The sequence below is a fragment of the Lingula anatina genome, chromosome 5 (assembly GCF_051362555.1).
Source record: "Lingula anatina isolate TDL-2025a chromosome 5, LinAna3.0, whole genome shotgun sequence".
NCBI lineage: Eukaryota > Metazoa > Brachiopoda > Lingulata > Lingulida > Lingulidae > Lingula > Lingula anatina.
Genome location: NC_141771.1, coordinates 12,105,184 through 12,127,594, shown reverse-complemented (window position 1 = coordinate 12,127,594; position 22,411 = coordinate 12,105,184). Strand labels below are relative to the sequence as shown.

The 22,411-nt window shown below is 35.6% G+C and overlaps 1 protein-coding gene across 3 annotated transcripts in view; it reads left to right on the top strand.

Moving 5' to 3' along the window:
- Nucleotides 1-22,411, top strand: part of LOC106170296 (receptor-type tyrosine-protein phosphatase N2) — a 119,332-nt gene that overhangs the window by 77,768 nt on the left and 19,153 nt on the right. For all 3 annotated transcript variants that reach the window (XM_087013358.1, XM_087013356.1, XM_087013357.1), the window contains exons 12-13: nucleotides 5,660-5,851; nucleotides 6,205-6,347. In XM_087013358.1, coding sequence (XP_086869484.1) covers nucleotides 5,660-5,851; nucleotides 6,205-6,347 — 335 coding nt within the window. The remainder of the gene's footprint in view (nucleotides 1-5,659; nucleotides 5,852-6,204; nucleotides 6,348-22,411) is intronic.

Sequence of the window (22,411 nt, the reverse complement as noted above, 5' to 3'; positions counted from 1 at the left end):
AAAGATGAAAGAATTAATAAAACTGGCAAAAATAAAGTGAAAAATTGAGAGCAATTGGTAAAATTAATAGTAGTATGATTTACTATTAAAAGTAGATGTGGAAGTTGGATAAAAGCTTTTTAAGAAATTGTTTCCTCTAAAAGTTAAAAAGTGAACATTTGCTTGGAAGAAGTTAAAAGAGTTCAATATAGCAGGCATAACATCCACATTCTTTTCGATTTTGGAAACAGTTCTCTCAATATTAACATAAGTATATCGGCATGAATATTTTCAGTTCTTGAAACAGAATTTTCAAAAAAAAAAAAAAAATATTCAGACTTTTACGGGATCTTTTTTCCTAGCTGTCAGTCATTTATATAAGATTTGTGCTAGGTGATGTCAAAAGATAACTTTCAGATTTATCATGAGCAATATTAAATATTTATTATTATTATTGTTTTGATGATGATGATGATGATGATGAAGATGATTATGTAACCATTGTCAGTGAGCACTTATTTTCACTGTTGAATTGAAGGTAGGAATCAAAAAAGTATTTTTTTGTGTTTAATGTTAAATTGTTTCATTTTTATATTATATCAGTTGTGATTTGTACCTGCCCCATTACATTTCTAATAAGTTATTAATGCAGCGTGGTATTATTTGATGGTAGAAATGGCTGCCATTAAGTATTGAGCACTGTTTGGGTTAATGAACAGTGTACATGATGGTAATATAATGAGTGCCATCATTACCTGGGATTTTTCTGAGGCTCATATGTGAAGTATCAGCTGTGCCGTAATTTTTTATTTAGACTTCAAACACAATCATAATAGTCTTGCTTTAAGTTCTCATATGTGTATATAATTCCAGAAAAGATATTTAGAAAAACAGCAAAGAACATAGTGGTACATATTTATCATTTTTTCTCGGAAGACTTCAGACACTACATCTACTGCTTATCATAGACACTTTCCTGCAAGACATCAAAGTATGTAACAAAGAAGAGATACATCTTTGCTGAAAGCTTAAACCCTTGATCAGAATGAAAACATACTAGCTACAGCTTATTTTGAATAAATTTATTACTGGCAAGATCAAAGGGACAACTGTTAGAGGGTTAAATCAGGCTAGAAGAGAGACTTTTTATTATATAACATACTGAATTTGCAGGTATGGTGATGACTCGAATCTTTTCAATGGGAAAAAAATTACCAATATTTCAGTTGCATTAATTTGGAATCATTAGAAATATATTTCTGTACAGCATCTGTGGTGCTTTTTCTGAATAAAATAAAACTCTTAAGGTAGCCTGCTTTTCATTTTTGTTGCTACCGTTCAATAGGAGTCTTCTAATTTTTAAAATGTGTGACTTAAAAAAAGTACAGTATCTGTAAAATTCACAATTTTCCCCACTGAACAGTTTGAGTCATTATTGACAGTAGTTAACGAAACTCTTGCAGGGCATGCAGGGAGAAATGGTAACCCATAAGGCTTCGGGCTCATCTTGACGGTGACTGGTGCCTAGCAAATTGACTTCTTTTTTACTGAAATATGAGAAACTGATGCAATTAAGTGTAACTACTTCACAGATTTCTTTGATCTCAATTGTCTTCTTCTGCTTTGCACGGAAGATTGAATTGTCTTGCAGTTTAAAGTTAGTCCCAATTGCATGACGGATATGTGGAAGAAGCACTAGCTGTCAGTGATCACAATGATTACCCATTATGAAGATTGTATGGCAAATATAATGTTTCATTCAAGATGAACGGACATTAAAAGAGATAATGTCTTTTGATGTTGGTAGATAAGTCTTGAAGAGAGATAAAGTGCATCTTTTAGGTTCGAAATGAGCAAGAGATGTGCTCAGTGGAGGAAAGGATAGATTTTGTTTCAGGAAAATTATATTTTAAAGGTGAGCTAGTACATATACATGTATATACATATTTTTATTGTGTGTGATAGACTGTTTTCTTTTGTTGAATGTTCTTAAAACCTAGATCTATTGAAGGATTTTTTGTCCCAAAAAGTTATCAAAAAAAAAAAAAAAAAAAAAACGATGAGGAGCTTAAAACTAAGATGCATGAATTTCTCTAGGTCTATTATCCTATGGCAATTACATTGGCCGAAGATATATTGGTTTGTATATTTACAGAGTCCGTATATTTTGTTATAGGTTTTAACAAAAAGTCAGTTTTGGTTTTAGTAATTAGGTAGATGTTTATGGTAAAAATGCAATCTTTTCGATGGGGAAAAATTATCAACCTTCCGGATACATAATTTTGAAATCATTTAAATTATATTCTGTAGAACATTTAGTGCTTTAACTGTATGAAATAGAACCAAAAACCAGCTTAATTTTCAATTTGGTTGTTTCCACTTACCAGGAATGTTCTTATTTCAAAATTTGTGACTTTAAAAAATGCAGCATCTGTAATATTCACAATCTTTCCCCATTAGAAAGGTCGAGTCATTATGGTAACCTTAATTCATTTTAGAGCTGTGTCATCCACTATATGTGATCGTTCTGAGTTAAGTGGGCATTGCAATGCAATGACCAATGGGCGATTACATGTAGATACATGTAGCACGGGCTCCTTAGCAAATTGACCCATATGCTTCTTTAATGCCAAAGTTTTCAAATTTAACTATATACTACTGTAGGACTTGGTACTGAAACACTTTTTAAGGCCCTGGATTGATCAAAGAACAGAATATTGAAAAAAATATTTTAGTTGTAAAGGTAGCAGTTTTTAATGAAAGGTCTCGATATTTCAACCAAAATAACAGATTAAAAATGCTTTGATACTTGATAAATGTCCTCAAGTTAAAGTTGCAAGCTCTTGGTTTCGATAATAAAGATGAAAAAGCCTTAACAAGGAATTAATTGAAAATGACATTTTTTGAGCTTTCATTTCTTTTCTCCATATGAGAAACCCTAGTGAACTTTCAGTCACTAACTCTGATTGGTATGGAATATTGGAGGGAAAAAATCAAATCCTCTTGAAGGATAACATCTAAAGCAGTATTATCAGTAGGAAATTGCCCTTTCTTGCTTAATTTCCATCCCTTTCATATGCTGTTTCAACATAATTGAACTTTTATTACAGATGATTTTCTTCATAAATCTGTAAAAGTTCATTTTCTCTGGTAATGATGTGCACCAAGTCTTTCTCTTGGGTTCAGCACTGTTCAGAAGCAAAATGCTTCAATATGACCTTTGTGTGCCTAGTAATTTTGGTAATCGTCTAATATAATGCCTTCAAATGAGCTTTTATTAATGAGCAGACGTATGATTTTGGTTCCTTTGTAGGCTTTTTACATAGACATTTCTGCTGTGCACAGAAGTAACATAATAAAGCAGTCTGTGTAAGATATTGGGTTGAATTGCCTGTATTTCCCTTCATCTGTGTAAAAATATAAAATAGCCCAGCTGGATATAGAAAATGATGTCATGTACAAAATGTCTGATTTCTCCCAAATATTATCTGTTACAAAAATACCTCACAACTAATGGTGGGAATTGGAAAAGCAAAATGTGCTCATTGTTCAATTGTGCATTTTTTTTCTTCTCCTGCAGAAGGTTCCTAAATACTGTACTTTGATGGTGCCCTGTGGTCACTTTTAATGTACACAAAAGCGATCTGCTCAAACAGGTTGCAACTTGAGGCTGAAAAAGGGATCTAACTTGCATCAACAGACGGACTAGTCTGGGAATCTCTGATGACAAAAGTTGTTCATAGATAGATCGCTCTCCCATTTTTTTGTGCAGGTCAAAGTATTAAGTGGCTCTGTAGCGGCTACTTGTTACTATACGTACTGTATGTAGGTATGTTAATTACCATGCTTTTTGCAATTGGGACTTGTATTGCCCAGTTAGGTCATATGCTACCATGGGTATATTTTTTAGATTTTGTCATTTGATCATTTATAATACAAATCTAAAATAATTTGCATCTAAAATTAGTTTGAAGAGAACTGTGCTGATTATCTCATGCAATTCATTTTTGGACATGAGTATATTTTTTCACTTGTAACATTATATGATGAAGTGACATTTGCATTCTTGGAAACGTGTGAAAACTTTGAATAGTTCTTTGTGTAATTTTGAAAAAAAAAATGAAAAAAAAATCCCAGTAAGTTGTATTTGACATATATGCTGAGTAGAGATTTCAAAGCTATATTGCCTATTGTATGGGAGTGGTTACTCTAGCATGAAGGAGTGTGTATTTTGAAATGTGTTCATTTTTTGAACCCTGGTTAAGGATAACTGTGGGTGTGCGTGTATGCTTGTGCATGCAAACTTGGGTGTGTGTGTTATACGTAAATTCTTTCCATACGAAGCAGAGTGTTTATAAGGGGGGTCTTACCAAAATATGCAGAAATAATAAAACATCTTGTTTTGTATGGAGGACATGATCTGAAACAAAATTGGCCTTTGGGGCAATCGGCAAATAAGAATACTACAAAATCCAGAACTCGAGATAAAACCTTTCCTTTCTGAAATAAAGGAAATGTTGTGAGCAGTTGCAGTTGTCTCTTTGCTTTTAGCCAATCAGAGTTTGCAGGATGAATGTCACTTGTAGCACATAAATTGGGTGATTTCAAGATGAAAAAAAAGACCACCCTATTTGTATGATCTAGCTTGTAAACCAATCATAAGATATTTATTTTATAAGCTGAGATGTGCCTTAGGGTGCATTCCCAGAGATTTAGATCGATCCAGAGATTTAGATTTAGATCGACCTAACTCCCTGGGGGTTCATGCTAAATTGCAGTCAGCCGAGCGCGCACCATAGTTAATTACCCACTAATAGCTTTTAGTAGGCGGGACAGAAGCTTAAGCCGGCTAAGCCGACAGTAATCTAGTGAGACTCCCCACAGGGATAGATCGATCTAAAGCCTGTGAAAATGGGGTCTTAGTATTCATGAGAAAAAAAGAGAGAAGTCTCAGGGAAAATTCATCTTTTTGCTTTATAACAAGTTAAATCAATAAGACCTGTTTGAAAAATAGTTTTTATTTCATTTGGCCTCAAATGGGCATGGGCAATACCAAGACAAGATTGATATCAAGAAAATTTACTAACCAAATTGAATTTTCCCCTAGATGCGCGCAAAAGAAAATAGAATTCAGTTACAAGCTATTTAGACCAGTATGGCCATGTACACATATTCCATGCCAAGGGAAGTTGAAAGTAGTATACTTGTATTCAGTTCCATTTTAGCGTATTAGGTTTTGGCTTCAAAGGCATTATATTTTACCAAAATGTTTTTAAGAATATATATATTCAATCAGTTCTCAGTAAATCAGGCGTTTTTCATAAAGTGAAATATATCAGATTTCATCATTTTACAAATTATAGTGCCAGAATTGTTTTTATTCCTTACAGGATATTTTTATTTGATTTTTTTCATATCCAAGAAGAATAATGAATTCCTTTAATTGTGAATTTTCTTTTCATATGTGTTATTATAAATATAGATTAATTTCTCTACTAAATTTTTTTTTCTTGTTATCAATCATTACAGGAACAATTAGAAGCAGCCTCATTCTGCATGACCTTATCACTTTTTCCTCAGACCTTCCACCTGTGACTTCATGTTCATTGTTAGCAAAAAAAAAAAAACTTATTTATTGTAGACATCTGCATAATTTTTAATTTATTTTCCTTTTTGACAGCAACAAGTGGAGGTTGCCCCTGACACCAGCCACCGTGATTTTGTTCTGACGTTCGTGCTTTGTGGCTTTATCGCCATTGTTCTCATCACTGTCGTTGTCATCTATCTCGTGCAACGGCATTCTCATGTGCGCAAGAAGCTGAGGGAGCTTGCAGGAAACCCTGACAATGCAGAGGCGTCTGCTGATTATCAGGTTTGAGTGAAAACTATAAATAGTTCAAACTTTCAGATTCAGAAGAGCAAGAAGCTCCCATTCAGACACCTACACTTGTTGTGAAGAAATGTTTTTTTCTGGAAAAAGATGTACCTGAGAGATTTTGTACTACTTGGAAAAGTCATAGGCTGGATCTAGCTGTGCTTAATATACTGGGGTAGAATCTAGATCCTGAATGTGTTTCATCAATTTGTGGTAACTTTCTTCATGGCAAAGTCTAGAAACAAAAAAAAATTCAAAGTTAAAAACTCAAGCCATGGGTTAATTTTAATATGATGACAATGAGGAGCACATTATATGTAGACATTATTATATTTATTCTTCTGTACTAGGACCTCTGTCGTCAGCGCATGCAGAGCAAGGCGTCAGAGAAGCCAGAGCCAATTGTGGCTAGAGTGGGCAGTGTGTCTAATGTGGACCCCAAGGCCGAACCCAGTCCCACCAGCAGAAGCAGCAAGAGCAGCACCTCTTCATGGTGAGTTTTTACAAAAAAGATTGTCCTTGTGGGCCTCTGTTGGCTTAAAATATGCAGCTCTTGTTTCTGTAGTCCTGTGGGATGGACGCAGTCCAGTTACAATCGGTTCACCACAGGGAGCCAATTCTGTGGCACACGGTTTGTTTCTATAGCAAAGGTCACAGACGGGTAGACTGAGGTGTTGGATTTTCTCCCTAGAGTGAGCTGTTCGAAATCAGACAGCTTGAGTAAAAGGTTAAACCAAGTCCAGTGGACCCATGGAACAGGGGCTTTAGTTGCATTCTTGGCAATGACAGTCATGCAGATCAAATATGCAGATGATTCAAATGATGTGCAATGTGCTCAATAGCATGTCAGTGTTTAGAAAAAAAGAATACTTAGGAAGTACCTAGAGACATGTGGAGAGTGACCCACAAAGGTGGCAGACATTTCACATATTGTATTTTTCATTATGCAGGGGATTGATTTAAAAAGATTCTCATCGCTGCAGTCACTTATCTATTTATTTATTTATTTATTTATTTATTTATTTATTTATTTATTTATTTATTTATTTTATCTTATCCAATTGCTAGTCCTTAACATTATAAGTTATATATTTCTCCATAATACCCGCACAAAAGTTGCAATCATTGAATCATGACATCTGTTACGTGCACAAATAAGCTTTAAAAAAAGATGCTAAGAATAAATCACTAAATGTCATGAAAAAAATATGACTTTTATCTACCTGTTGCCTTTCAGTTTAATATTTTGGTATGATTTTTTTTAACTTGAATGGGTGCCATTCATTTTTTGCAGAGTGCATTAGTACTTTCCTTCTGTGTTTGCCTGAGTGTATGTGTGTGCTTAACCTAGTAAATTAATATGTTGTGACATTTTAGACATGAATCAAAATTTTGATATATTTTCAGCAGTCCAAAATCTATATTTCATTTATTAAACTTTACAGCAAACTGCTTTGAGAGCCTGCTTGCATGATCTTGAAGACCTAGATGTAAAACTGGGTTGCCAACAACACGGTGACATCTGTTAAAGATGCCGTGTCCAAAATTTCTCCCATAATATCAGATTTTCCTTGAAATAAGCAACTTGATCCTACTCACAAATTATTTCTCTATCTGTCTGAGCACTTGGATTTGATGTTTTATGCTGTTTCTAATTACAAAAAATTAGTCCTTATAAATGATAGCTAGTCACTTAATTCAACTGCAATGGAAGCAGAGGCGGGGCGTGGAAGACACATGCCTTCCTAAACTGGTTATGATACAAGAAATGGAAAAAGGCAAGGGAAAACATTGTGGTCAAAAACTACGCTTCAAAGACACCTTATGAAGACATGAAAAGAGCAAACATCAACAGAGAGAAGAAGAAAATCGAGGAAGGTGGCCAGGACAAGTGGAGAGGCATTGTTTAAAAGGCTGCAATGACAGTAAAGGAGGACAGATTCAACATCTGCAAGCGTGCCCACGAGAGAAGACAATATCCCTACCATCAGTGATGCTTTCATATGCCATTCTTGTGGCAAAATCTGCAGACTAGTCGGTGGATTGAAGACTCACAATGGATTCGACACCAGTTCATTAATGTCTTCATTGTTTGGGATGGAAGACTGGTTTATAGATAGCCATGTCTTTCTGTACATTCCAGAAGGAAATGTAGACATCAGGCACTTATATTTATGGTATTTTATCATTATTGAGGTCTGAATTAGGAAAGAAAAGTAATTTTGTAGAACAAGTAGACTTATAAAATATGACTTTGGGAAATTTTCAAAATACACATAGTATAAGACTGGGTTCCCATGCCTAGATCAATCCATCTAACTCCCTGGGGAGTCTCACGAAATTGCTATCAGCTAACCAGGCTTAAATGTCTGTCATGCCTACCGAATCACCAAGAGGTAAAGATAATTACCTCCTAACAGCTTTACTAGGCGTGGCAGACATTTAAGCCGGTCAAGTTGACAGCAATTTAGTGAGACTCTCCAGGGAGATAGATTGATCCAAATATCTGTGGGAATGGTCCCTAATAGTATAACTTTAAAGACATCAAAGGCGAGAACCCAGTAGAGTACCACCTGAAACCTATTGTGATAAGGCTTATTTATGATCAGTTCTAGTAGTATTCTAACAGCCAAATAGGAGCCTTTGATCATCTGATTTGAAAGAAAAAAGGTCAAAACTGATGTTTCAGATATGCTCTTAACTGACTGAATCTGTGATTGATGATAACTTACCAGCATGCCAAAGAGATATTGAAACAAAATATGTCCTTTTTCTCTATCAATGAAATGCAGTTTTCCTGCAGGATTTAGTCTTATTTCTTCAATATAAAACATTTGCATTTCTTGTTTTTCATTCCTTGAGTTTACAACTGAACATCTGTTTCCACCTTCTTTTTTGCTTTATCTCTATCCCTCCAATAATCAATTAGGGAGTGTCCAGCTTAACTCGTTGTACTAGCTGGGTTGATCCAACTCTGTGGGAGATTCTCCCTAAGTGCAATCACTGTCATCGACTTAAATATCTGACATGCCTCCTCAAATTGCTAAGGAGTAATTAACCAATTAACTAGCTACTCAAGGAGGGTTGTCATACAATTAAGCTGATTAAACTGAATGCACTTTAGTGAGAATCCTCTGCAGGGTTGGACCGATCCAGCTTGTACGATGTGTGAATCTAAACGCGGTCTAAGTCTTAATGGCATGCATGCAACATCAGCCCTACCACCCTTGAATATTATGCAATGAGAAGTCCATAGTATACTTGACACACAATTTGATTATTACTATGTTACACATAGAAAATGAATTTAGAATACTTGATAATATTTCACATAAACATTTCCTTTATTTGTTCTTTTTTACTTTTTCTCTAAATGTCATTTTGATGTTTTTGATTATTGTAATGAAATTATTAATTGGTTTCCCATGGTACAGTGCAGATCACTGTGTGACCTAAATGTGCCGAGCGTTGGCCAATCAAGAACATGTGACCCAATGCCTAAGATCTGATTTGATGCCCAGCATTCCAGATATTTGGATTTGATTGGCTGACAGCACATCATGCAAATGTTGGAGGGAGGGGGGAGTGAAGGGGAGAGCCCACTAGTGTATAATTTTGAGAACAATCATGTGGTAAGAAGAATACAGGTAGCAGAGAACCTCTATATATATATATACAAGGTCGCTCCTTGGAGAATTTTCTTAGAAAGAAGCCTTGTCGGATTTTCCAGGAACCTCAGGTTAGAGTAATAAGAAACCACATGCAAATGCTGCAGTCTGATCCCAGTAGGGATTTTGTATTATTATTGGAGAAATAAATGGGCACAAGCTCAATGGTTCTTTTGTGGGGAAAAATGCCAATTGCGCCTGATTTTGAAGTTATATCATGGCTCACTTTGTTATTGTGTTATTGGAACCTTTTGTTTCAGCATAAGGTATCTTCTGATCTCACGTGACAGTACCTCATATGTTGAACAGTTTGGCAGATACATAGTGTTTAAATATCAGATTCTGAAGATTTTTTCCCCTTTTCTGATTTTGAATGATTCCTTTTTCTTTGCTTCTCACATTCAGAAAAAATATTATGGCAATCAAGTTTGCATTAACCTCTATCTGTATTGTAAGAAAATGACCCTTTCGTAGGTGGATTATTGACAAAAGTGTCTAATCATATTCCCTTATCTTTTCATTATCTTTCCATAAAAGCATTTCTAAACCATGAATACAAGGATTGAATACAGTGTCATATAATTAATCTTCTACTCACTGAAACATTATGCACAGTTTTGTTTTCTGTGAGAAGACCTATGGCACTTCTCTGATGGTGACTGTCTGTCCATGTTCCACTTTCGCCACTGCTATTGTTAACAGATATATATCATACAGTGTACAGTCCTAATGGATGCTGAAAGCTATGTCTCTCCTTCCTATTGTACATTATCCCATAGGATTTCATAGGCAACTTGTGCCCAAGTTCTTCAGAAAGCTCCAGGAGTTAAATCAGCCGGAGAATGCAAATATGTATTTACACTGGCGCTAACAGACAGGTTTTCTGCTGCATGGTAACTCTTAGGATTTTTTTGTAAAAGCACGCAACCTGGCGATTTTCAGTGAGAAATTTAGTGTGATGGTGGACATGTGGGCACTTCTGCACAGGTGCATGTAACACTGTGTCAAGGTGGAGACTATGACCAGTTTTAAGTTGTTCAAGTTAATTAATGATGGTGTTGTGACACTGAAGAGAAGATCTCTGACTATATGACCTTATAAATTGGTTGAACAGGAAATGGAGATCACTGATTTCTCCGAAAGCAAAAGAAGTTAGTCATTTTTGATTGATATATTGATTGCACTGTTTATAGAGAATGTTTCAAATTGTCGTCAATATTTATAAGTAACACATTCAAGCAATTATTCATTTAACTTATTGACCTCTGTATCGTAACACGAGATATTTCGTGGAGTTTTCAGGGAGCAGTGTCCGAACATTGACACACTGACTCTTGTAAATTAACCCATGAAGCTTACCTTGCAATGAAGGCATATTGATAACCAGAAGTCCTGAAATGTTGATCAAATTCAATCACTTTCTTTGATAGGATGCAGAAACCATTAGATCAAAGTCTTTAGATGATTTGAATATCATATGGGAAAATAGCTCAAGAGGAAGTGCTGTGATGTTCCAAGAGGAAAGGCTGTTGGCCTTGGGGATTCTGATCTTTTCATACCAAGTGCTCCAAGAAACATGAAGCATTAGTTCGCAGTTTTCTGGTAGAATTTACTAATTCCAGCGATGCAGTATACTGTGAAAAGTGCGCCTTTAGCCAGTGAAGAGTTGTCAATGTTTTAAAAGGAAAAACATTTTACATTGATATCAGTGTGATTACTGCTATGTGTGTGAAGTCTTCTGGTATGTTGAGTCCTTTAAGTAAGCTAGGTGCTCATGAACATGTACCAATAAGTAATACCAAAAGCTAAAAATCTTGGGAGGCTTTTGTTTAGTGGGATATACCAAAAGGGATGTTCTGTTCAATAGTGATGTTACCTTTAATTTGCATCTTTTTAATGACATATAAAGAAAAAGGAAGAGGAATGCTGTGTAATTCTTCTGCTGTTGTTGCACTCATTCAGAGATGTTTCGTAGATCCCGATTCCTGATTGGCATAAGACAAAACGACCAGATTTGTTTCTCTGTGTTATAAAATTGAAATATTCCAAGGAACTTTTCTGCTTCATAGACCAGTTTCTGATAATATTAAAGAAATCACTTGGAGGATATTGCTTGGTTAGAAAAAAAGACTGTCCCGGGATGGATCCTTTATAACTGATCTAGCAGCTAGGATAAAAGAATCACAATACTTAGATTGACGGGCTGCACGGCAACAACTATGGCACAGAGATGGGGACTTACCTGGACCAGTAAATTTTATTGCAGGTACAAGTAGTTGTCGACACATTTTGGAAATTGTTTATGAAGAAAAAGTATCTTTTTTTTTGTTTGCATATTCAGACAATTTTTAAATTTGATATTGCTTTGAATTTTATTAAATTTTCATGCTGCTGGAATTGTAATTATAACACACATTGTGCTGGCCATTTCATTTTTGAGCTCATATTTTTGTAAGCCTGTATGTGGAGTATTCAACTTTTCTGAATTTAGTATGTTTTGACTATTAAAAAATTGGGCTAATTTGGCAATTAGTCTGATGGGATAATTGAAAAAGTGGTTGAAGATTTAAACCTTAAAGGTGGTATTGTGGTTGAATAGTAATTTTGCAAAACTTATTCATTGGCATTGCATGTATGTAACCAAGTGCTTTTGGAATTGTCACCGTAACCATTCCAGTAGCTAGGGGTCATTTGGTGCAGATTCCACTGATGTATCCAATTAAGAAATCTGACAAACTTCTTTTAAACCTGTATGTGTCACTCAGCGTGCCAGCTTCATTTGATTGAGTGCTTTGTGGGAATGGTGCCGATCAACCTTGGATTTCTGACAGAGATATCTTACCAGAATTCAAGAGGAGGCCATGTAGTTAATCTTGCTTTGTTTTAACAAATTATTGGCTATTATATATATAATAGTGCAATGACCCATGTTGACGTCTTTTGTCAAAATGATTTTCAGTGATTTTTCATAACACCCTTGTTCAAATGATGTAAGAAAATCTGCTTTTGATATTCCATTTTGATGTGCTTTTGTTGTATTCTGAAGGTCAGTCACAGATTAGATTGAAAATTTTCTTAATGATGATGCATTTGGGAATGAAATTCTCAGTTTTGTGATTTCATGCCGAATAATTTTTAAAGAGTGCATTCTGTTGTTCCATTTCTTTCATTCAAACAGATCACAAATACAGCCTTTGCTAGAAGAGACAATATAGCTTATGGATGAGTATCTGTAAAGGCAAAACTTTAAGAAATGCCAAGTTTTGTGTCTTTGGTCTTTATTTCATGAAAGATACTTGCTTGGTCATATTTTCAGTTTCAGCTTTATTTCACGTACAACCATGCTTATTTACAACTGCATGCCATGAGAATATAATGAGCAATATACCTGATCTAAAAAAAAAAAAAGAATGTGTGTGGATTTTCATCTTATGCTGGGAGTAAAAACACTATATACAGGAGAAAAAAAAAAAAAAAACAGGCGCTTGACTTAGAGTTATTTAACGCCATACAATTTTTCATTCCATAATCCAAATCATTTTTAGATGCACACATGTATAAATCTAGTCTCAAGGGACGCAACTGCAGTGGAAACAAATAACCCTTTAATATGTACAGAATGGGAAAACCACCATAAAAGAGATAAGGGTTTGCCACATTCTATAATAGATTGGCATAATATTGTGCACAGACCGTCTGTTCTCTGCTCTCCTCACAGGCTTTGAATCAGCTTGAAGAATGGCAAAAGTTTGCACACACTGATTCCAGTAGTCTTCCCTGGCGTATGGTGAGTTGAGTGCATACTTCGTGCAGAGTTTAAGACACATTCGAAATCAGTTGGCTTTTAACTTCAGTACAGTCATGTCAACGCTGTATAGAAGATCTGAACTAAAACAAATACAACAAAATGTACTAGTGCATCATGTTTCTTTCAACTTTCACATGTTGTATCTAGAAGCAATTAAGGTCATTACCTAGAGTGTTTGTAGTGGTGTTAGTATTCCCATGGGAACCTGGGACCTAATTGTGGTTCTCTAGTGGACTCTGATCTCAAGGTTTTCTGCCTTGTTGTGTATATATGAAGTTAATCCACTTTGCTTCCATCTTTTTCCAGAAATCACCATGAGCTGCTTTTTCTTTGGATTTTATGGTGCCTGTAATTACACGGAATCATTAATTGCTATTAAAAAGAAAGCCATTGCAAAAGCACAACATGTAATTATCACTATTGTGCTTGATTTGGTCTTAAAGTGCAATTTTAGATCTTTAGCAATAGTCTTAAAATGGACTGAGTCTGCTTTTAAGATGAAAAATGATCTAACATCTACTTAAATGGTCAAGCAATTTCCTTCCCTCACAGTGGTGGATACCTACCTTCACAATGGAGGACACCTCTGCTCACAATAGGAAAACCTATGAGGGGAGACAATTGCATTATGCCTTAATTGAAAGTTAGTCCAGTAATGGTTTTTCTCATGGTTTAAGACCATGTAACATTGTTCATGATATGAAATTGCTCAGGTGCACTAGTGTATTTTGTACTGCAATATGTGACTCATATGTGTGATAATTCCTCTGACTCGTCAATTTTTAGTTTCTATTGTCTCTGCCTGTCTGTTCATCATTGCATTTTTTCTAATGTGCTTAAATTTGCAGTACAAGCTCGCTGAATAGTTTTCACAGTATGAAGCAACCAGAGAGAAAGGATTAATGGTAAATTGAGGAAACACATGGATGTGCATAATTGATCACTTTAATGCCCTGTCAAATGGCCTTCTGAATTATAAACCTTGAAGGATTGAACTTTGAGATATCAGTGGTTCATCAATTAATCCATATTTGAAATTTGCACAACTAGATTACTGCAGCTATATTTAATCCACATTGGGAAACACAAATCATTATTATTTTTACAAATTCCAAACGAAAGTTTTTGCAGCAGAGTGCTGTTTTTTTCCTAATGTGATATCTTGTAGCAGTTACTGTACCTAAAATATTACCTGAAATTCCTGAAAAATGAGCTGAATTTATTTAAGAAAATATGATTTGTTAAGTATTTATAAACAATCCATATCATGTCATGTCATATTCATGATATATATACACTTAAAAAGAAGAAATCTTTAGCAAAAAGAAACCAACCCACTTCTACCTGCTCCCTATGGCCCAGTCACAATGTCGGCGATCTGTCGGGGATTAGTTTTGGCCGGGGGTCGTCGTAGAAAATAAAGAATCCTTGAACAATCCTAGCAATAATCCTAATAAAAGTGGAGCAGTCACATTGTCTGAGATTTTTTCAAGGATTTTGACCCGGTTTTGTCGAAAAATCGTGGCATTAGCCTCCGAGAGATGATATCTGCCTCCTCCCCTTGGTCCTCCCCTTGGCATCTTCAAAATCTTCTGTCACAGCCTCCTGCAGCAAGAGCATCTCAAACTTTTAGCAATCCGGTTATTTACTATGATTCCACCGTACGATTCGTCGGAGACGATCACATAAAGCGTACGAATCGTCCTAGGGCACCTCCGATTCAGTCGGAGGGCACCGGAGACTACTCGCAGACATTGAATCTCAACCTGATTTTCCAATCCCACACAGAATATTGCGACTAGTCTCAGATTATTCGGAGGACGCCTCCGATTAATCGGAGGGCATCGTAGGTCATCGGAGATTGTGTCTGGGATGCCCAAAATGGGTGAAAAATCTTGCGAGCAATCTTAAAATTTTAAGTTCAAAGTTGGGGACCGCGACGGGTGTGGCGATGTCTAAAAAATCTGCGACAACCCGCAGGCGTCCGGAGAGCGCCTCAGACAGGTGCAAAATCGTGAGATCTGTCTCAAGATTTTGTTCAAATTTCCTGGGTTTTACCCATCCCCGACGCATCGCAACTGATTTGTGACTGGCCACTTAACAAACTGGCATAGTAGTTGCGGGGTTGGTTGTAAGCACACAGCTAGGCACCTGGAGTAGGTCCGAACTAATCCATGCTTGATCCAGTCTTTATAGCTATTTTAATAATTAAAATTAACAAAGACAAGGATACATGCTTTTCCATGGCACACCTTGGTTTGAAATCTTTGCCACTTAGAAACAAAGAGTACGCCTGGCATCTGACGAGGCTGATACATGTTGTAGGGTCTTTCATACAAATTTTGAAAGAGCCAAAGAAGACCATTGGTATACTAGGATAGATAAGTCCTGCCTTTCTTTACATGCTGTATTTGCCAGTAACACAAGTATGTTTCATATGTGTAATGTGTACATTTGTTTTATGGACACATAAACACAAATATTGTTTTCATGCCTGTTTGGTCTTTGTAATATTACAAGATCATTGGTTCATGCAAATTGTGATCTTTTGGGAAATTAGCTTTATTTTTATGCATCACCATAGCCGTGTATAACAATCGTCTACGGCCGTATGCTGTTTTCTATCTACTTATTTGTTTTGCAGAATGCAGCTTTTCCATTGCTATTTTCAATGCTAGAATGAGCCAACAACTCCGCTCCATTAGGTGATGCATATTGGGGCCTGTTTCACATCAAGGGGTATACTTTGGCCTTAAATTTTTTTACCAGAACACTTTGGGGGATGGACAACTTAATAGTCTGGCTGTAATGTTTAAGTATCATCTAAACTTGATTAGACACAGAATACCTCTGACCATGGCATTATATATATATATATATATAGACACACACACAAAAATTCCAAGTTGCCCCCGTTTTTTAACAAATCTTTCAAATTTTATCAAAATCCACTCATAACTTTTTTGGTTAGGCATTTAACTTACAGTTATGGTAATGATACAGATGTTGTATTTTAAATTCTTAAAAGTTAAACATAACTATTGAGCGGTCTCATCAAATTTGAAAAGCAGGCTATCCTTTAGTTTATTCTATTCAGTTAAAATCACCAAACTGCTACGCAGTGGTATTTTTAAAAATGATTCTAAAATTATATATCAGAAAGATTGAGACATTGTGAAAATTCCACCAAGGTAAAAACAAAACTTTTTTGTGTGGCGTGGATAACAAAAGCTGTGCTGATTCCTTTCAAACTCGATCGACAAGCTAGTTTGTCCATACAAATTAACATGAAGGTTTTCACAGAACAATATGATTCATTGCTAATAACTGCAATCAAAGCCACAGAAAATGTGAAAACCAGGCCTTTTAGGAGGTCAAAAGGTCGTCAATAGAAAAAGAGTTTATAAATTGATAGAGTTGCGTGTTGTGGGTGGACAGTGAAATGGGAATCAAGACCTGGTATGTATTATCGCAGGTGCTACATGAACCAAATGTAGCAGTTAGAAAAATTAATCGGTGATGCATTTATAGTCCCATGTTGTATTTATATATAGCATACTTAATTGAGTTGTCTGCAACCTTTGACATTTGGCAGTTTGTTGAGCAACACAATTTAGTAAAATGTGAAGACCTAAATCTCTGTTAACTTGACACTTTTGTCGATTGATTTGGTAATGCTTATTTTGCTAAAATTTGTATGGATTTGTGTCCAGTAATACATGATGACACTGTGAACAGTTCTTTGGTGTATCTTATTCTATGATTAAAACACAATTAGATTTGTTTTAATTATGAGAGAATGTATACCTCAGACTTTTTTTTAGAAAAAAAAAGCATTTTTCTTGTTGCTCCTTGTCTAAAACAATAAATAGCAGTACATCCATATTTTGTGATACTGTGTGTATTTAATAGGTGAATAGAAGACTAATATTTCCTTTCTTATGATTATAGATACACAAAAAGTATATAGGTTTGTTTGAAAGACAATTGATGTAAATTTGGTGTGGTGACAAACTAGTAATATATCTGATCAAGCTCTTCAAACATTTACTGCAGTAGGTATTGTACATGAAGGTTTCATGGTGAAATGCCCACTTTTCAGAAAAAGACCCCCCCATCCCCTTTGAAATTGTTGGCTATGCTTATGTATCCTATTGGACCTATTGGAAAGGGGGGGGGTCTGTCTCATGAGATTCTTGAAATTTTTTTAACTCTTTACATGTACCAGTGTACCCATAGCTTCTTGTCTGATGCTTATATTTTTAGCTTTTTTCCAAGTTTAAGCCCCCATACAAGTTTGAATAGAGTCTACCATGGCAATCACAGAGCCATTTCTACGAATTTTGTGGTTCAGTAGAAAGACATGTGAGTCATGGTTAATAGACTCAGCTATTCTAACATTTGTGATGGGCATGTGGTGAACTTCAAGCAAAATGCCATTGAGGTATAGATGGGACATGGCGGCATATGTGGGGATTTTCATTTGAAGAAGCTGTAGCAGGTCCAAATTGGCTCTGAAACATACAAGTCTGTAATTACAGCCTTGTATATAATAAATAGCTTTATAGATACAAAATCTCTCTCACTTTGTGCATCTCAAGCTTGTCATATTCTTATTTGATTACTGCTATTAAAGGATCCAGCTGTCTGCACAGACAGTGTTTCAAATTGATACAGAAATCAAATCACCTTATTTTGCATAACAAAATTTCCTATCAAAAGAAAATACTAAGATGAGGATCTTGACCCATCTCCCGTTATTGGTGTGATTGAGGATGGAGAACCATTGGGAAATATGGACTATACTTCCAGACCATGATTGTGGTGTAAAAGAGCATTCACAACCAACTTTTCAGTTGGTCGGCCATATTTGATCTGCAGAGTAGTTAGTCCACAGGTTGTGAATGTGCTCAATGCGCTCTCTTAAGTTTTAGATGTGTTTTCACGAAAGTCCCCTATTCACATCGATGATCATGCATGCATTTGGTGATTTATTGGCGACTTGGAGTGCAGTGGCAATAATGGTTCCCATGATGAAAGAACCCATTCATTGGTGATGGGGTTTCTGCACTAGGATCAATATGTTGGTGAAAACATTATGCAGGAAGTGAAATGATACTGTGGCGGAGCTCCGTTCCTATCATGTCAGACCTGTCAGTGAAATTGGTTCAGTATAAATTTGCATATTGCCTCTTTTTATATCAATACAAGATAATTTTTCTGGAAGTAGTGTGGAGGTACCTTGGAGTGATTCAGTCTTTTTTTTGGTATTTCCAGTACCATGCCTGTAGCCAGTAGAATTTTCACCAGGGACTGTAATATCATGGTTATATTTATATAATATACAATATAGACACACATAGAGAAACTTCTTTGTGTATTCTTTTTACTGATTTAGTCAGCCTTACCTTCTTCTACAGCCATTTCTTTATAGATATGAATGCAATTATGAAACTTTCCCATATATTCCCAGTGGATATGGTAATGTGATACTGATGTAGCCATCCTGTTTTCCCCATTTATAACTGTCTGTATAAGATTCCACCCAGTATTGACTGTAAATGGAAATTCTGCCCACGCTACAGGCGCTTGCTTATTTCCTAAGCCCAGAACAGGAGTACTGAGCAAACAGAAAATGCCTTGAAGTGCTTCACAAATTGAGAGAATATTTAGTCAAAGATAAGGAAAAAATAATTTCTTACATGTTGGCTCTGAATGCTCGAGTTAGAGGTTATCTTTAGATGGGTCATATGGATTCATTGTATTAGAATGCCTTCGTTAGATTTATGCAGTAAGAAATGATGTGGTTCTCTTGACAAATATAATAGACTTGAAATAAACAGGACTTTCAAACATGGGGTAGGTGTGAAACACATGTAAAGAGATGATATGCTATTTTGTCTATGAATTCTTCTGCAGTTAATTTCCCAAACCATTTGGATTATTGAAGCGTCTGAAACTGGTGGGTAACTTCCATGAAAGTGGTACCAAGAGTTATTGTTGGAGGATATGTTACTTCTTGGAACTTTTAGCAATATACAATTTAATTTATTCAGGCCTGAAGCCAGGGCATTCGAAAGAATCCCCCTTTACTGGGAAAAGGTCCACTCTGGGTAAATTTGATCTACATAGGTAAACTAAGGTTTCATGACAAAAGGTCCACATTTTCAGAAACAAAAAACGTACTTCTGCAATTGCTGGCTACGAACCTGTCATTCTAGGGTATATCACTCATTTTGAATATGGAGAAAGAAATATAATGGCTTTTAGCTTTCCTATGATAATGGAAATTACAACTTTATTTATGTGAAATATTATGGCAACCAAAGTTTTTGAAAATATAAATATCCCATACAATGTCTTAATTCTCTAAGTAGCTTGGACAACTGTCCATCTTTACTTAGCTACACAAATGTTCCACCATTCAAGTAAATATGTTATCCTTGGCAGATATTGCTCAAAAAATCAATGAACTTTGAGGAAGACCTAAAGAGTAAATGTCGGTGGGATTGCAAATATGGTAGTTTGTAGACTTATCAGTGAGTTGTATTGTGTGGCTGAGTGGAGGACCTACTTCACACATGCGTTATCTATGAGCTGAAGGTAAGTCTAGATGAAGAGAAATTTATCTCAGTTCTTCTGTAATATAGTTGAATCAATTGTAATGTTGGTTATACAACAAAGCGTGGAATGTTTTATTTTCAGAATGGTGTCTGTGTGTGCCTGCTGTAAAATGTTAACAATCCCATTTTTCATTAAAGGATTTTATAGTATTACATTTCTGAAACATAAAGCATGTTTTGCATCTTTGTGGTAACGTTACCAACCAGTGTTATCTAAATGGAGAGATGACAGTGTTATCCTTAATTGGACAGATACAGTCTGTGATTTTTTTTCTCTCTTTTTGGAAAATTACAGACACGAAACTGAATTAGCTGCATCGGTGCATTTTCATTTGCCACAGGAAACCAAATTGGCCTGCCCATTTCCAACAACGCATGACCAATTTGACCAATCAGCAGGCTTTGTTGTGCATTTTTTTTCTGCACAGTACAGTGCTTTTTACCCCTGTTGTGCAAGGCTGTAATGATTTAATCAACAGTAGCAATTTTCTTTAAAGCTTTTTCTGTAGCAGACAATTCATTTAATTGTAAAGTGAAGTCGAGCTTAGGGTGATCCAAGTGAAGATAGCTAGAACATTTTAGGGGACAATTTTTCATTTATTTCGTAAATGGGCACCTCAGAAAAAGGCTTAAATGTCAGAATTATATCTTCACTTTTTCTGTCTAATTGTATGTGAATGACAGTTATGGGCTCTCAGAAACCTGTCTGCGTTTCACTCAGTTAATTCCTTGGTGACTTTATTCATTTTGAGCCGTAGACCAGTCCAATTTCTTTCTTTTTTTTTTTTTTTTTTTTTTTAACCGTCTGATTGCTGCTACATGTATATCCAGTTCACTGCCTTTGTTTTGTAAGAACTAGGTTTTAAGTTTTCTGAACATAATCAGTGAAAAACTGCTTTGTTTGCATACAGTGATGGTTAGTGGACACTCTCTGATTGATATTGAAATGATCTTGATATTCAGATGATCCAACTGATTTTACAGAGTTGGCTGACTGCATGGTTTTCATTAATGTTTTTAATGTTTTTGTTTCGAGAACTTCTCGTTGCATATGCACATATGTAGCACAGTGCCAAACTGGTAAACCCATTCAGCCCACTGGTCTTTATAGCTTTAAGCTTTGTATAAGTCATCCCATTCTTTCTTTGTGGCAACCCAGAATTATAAATGATGTACGATTTAGGTTACAATTTATAATGGTAGAGTTAATAGCAGTCACATGAGTTCAATGTATAATTGAGACACCCTGTATATAAGTGGCTGTATGTGTGCACATTATGTATTACACATATATGTCATTGCCAGAATGGGAGGATTTCTTATGCAACAACTATATACCTCGGAAAACTGATATGATTAGACAATATTTGGTCTAATTAAATTGGGAGGACTGAAGAGTAGCACTCAAATGGGAAGCTAGATTTCCAGTGATACCAGGAGAGTTGACAGGTTCAAATGATGTTGAGACAGAATTAAGCTGTGTTCTTTTGACAATTCTTACCTGTTATGAACCATAATACTGTGAAACAAAGGTATGTATGATCATACTCCTTGTGTTAGGGAGATTGTGTTCCTCCCCAAAGTGTATAAGATTCAAATTTTCTTGCCAAATCAAATTTTCCTCGATTAAAAATTTCTGTGCATTAATTTATGTGCACATCATATACATATCTGTCAATGTAGAAAATTGCCAAAATGAGAGGTTTTCTTATGCAACAACTATACATATCAGAAAACTGACATAATTAGGCAATATTTGGTCTAATTAAATCTTGAAGTCAGGAGAGTGGCTCCCAAATGGGAAGAATCCCAAAGAAGCCCAAAAAGCTGAGAATGTAGAGATAGAAACTGTGTCCTTTTGATAGTTCTCTTCTGCTTATGAGCCATTATGCCATATGAAAGCTACAATTTCTGTGCATTAATTTGTTTCATATATAGAGATTGTATCATTGAAGCATGGTTCACAGCAGTTATATGCTTTTATATTTTTCTAGAATTGGATCATATTTGAATTGTAAAATTTATGAAAGTCTTAGACACTTAAATCTGCATATTACAGTTTTAAGGTGAGTGCTGTATGGAAATGGATCATCTATTCAAGCACACTTCCTCTAAATAATTTTATACTATAATACATATTTTAATGAAATATGTCAATAGATTATTTATTCAAATGCTGCACTTCATTATACATGTTGCTTTATGAAGTAGTTGTTTGCTCACCTGCATATCCACTGCATTCAGACAAGGACTGTTTAGACTGAAAAATAGTCCAACTCACACCATTTGCTTAACATATATGATATTGTGACATTGAGGCCTCTTTTCTGCTGGTAGTGTGGTGGTGTGAGTTGGACCAATGTCTGGTTAAACTGAGGGTCAGTGTAACAGAAAGTCTGCCCTCCACATAGTTATAATGGTTAGGGTTAGCCTGACCTAAGTGGGTCAAAATCTAGGG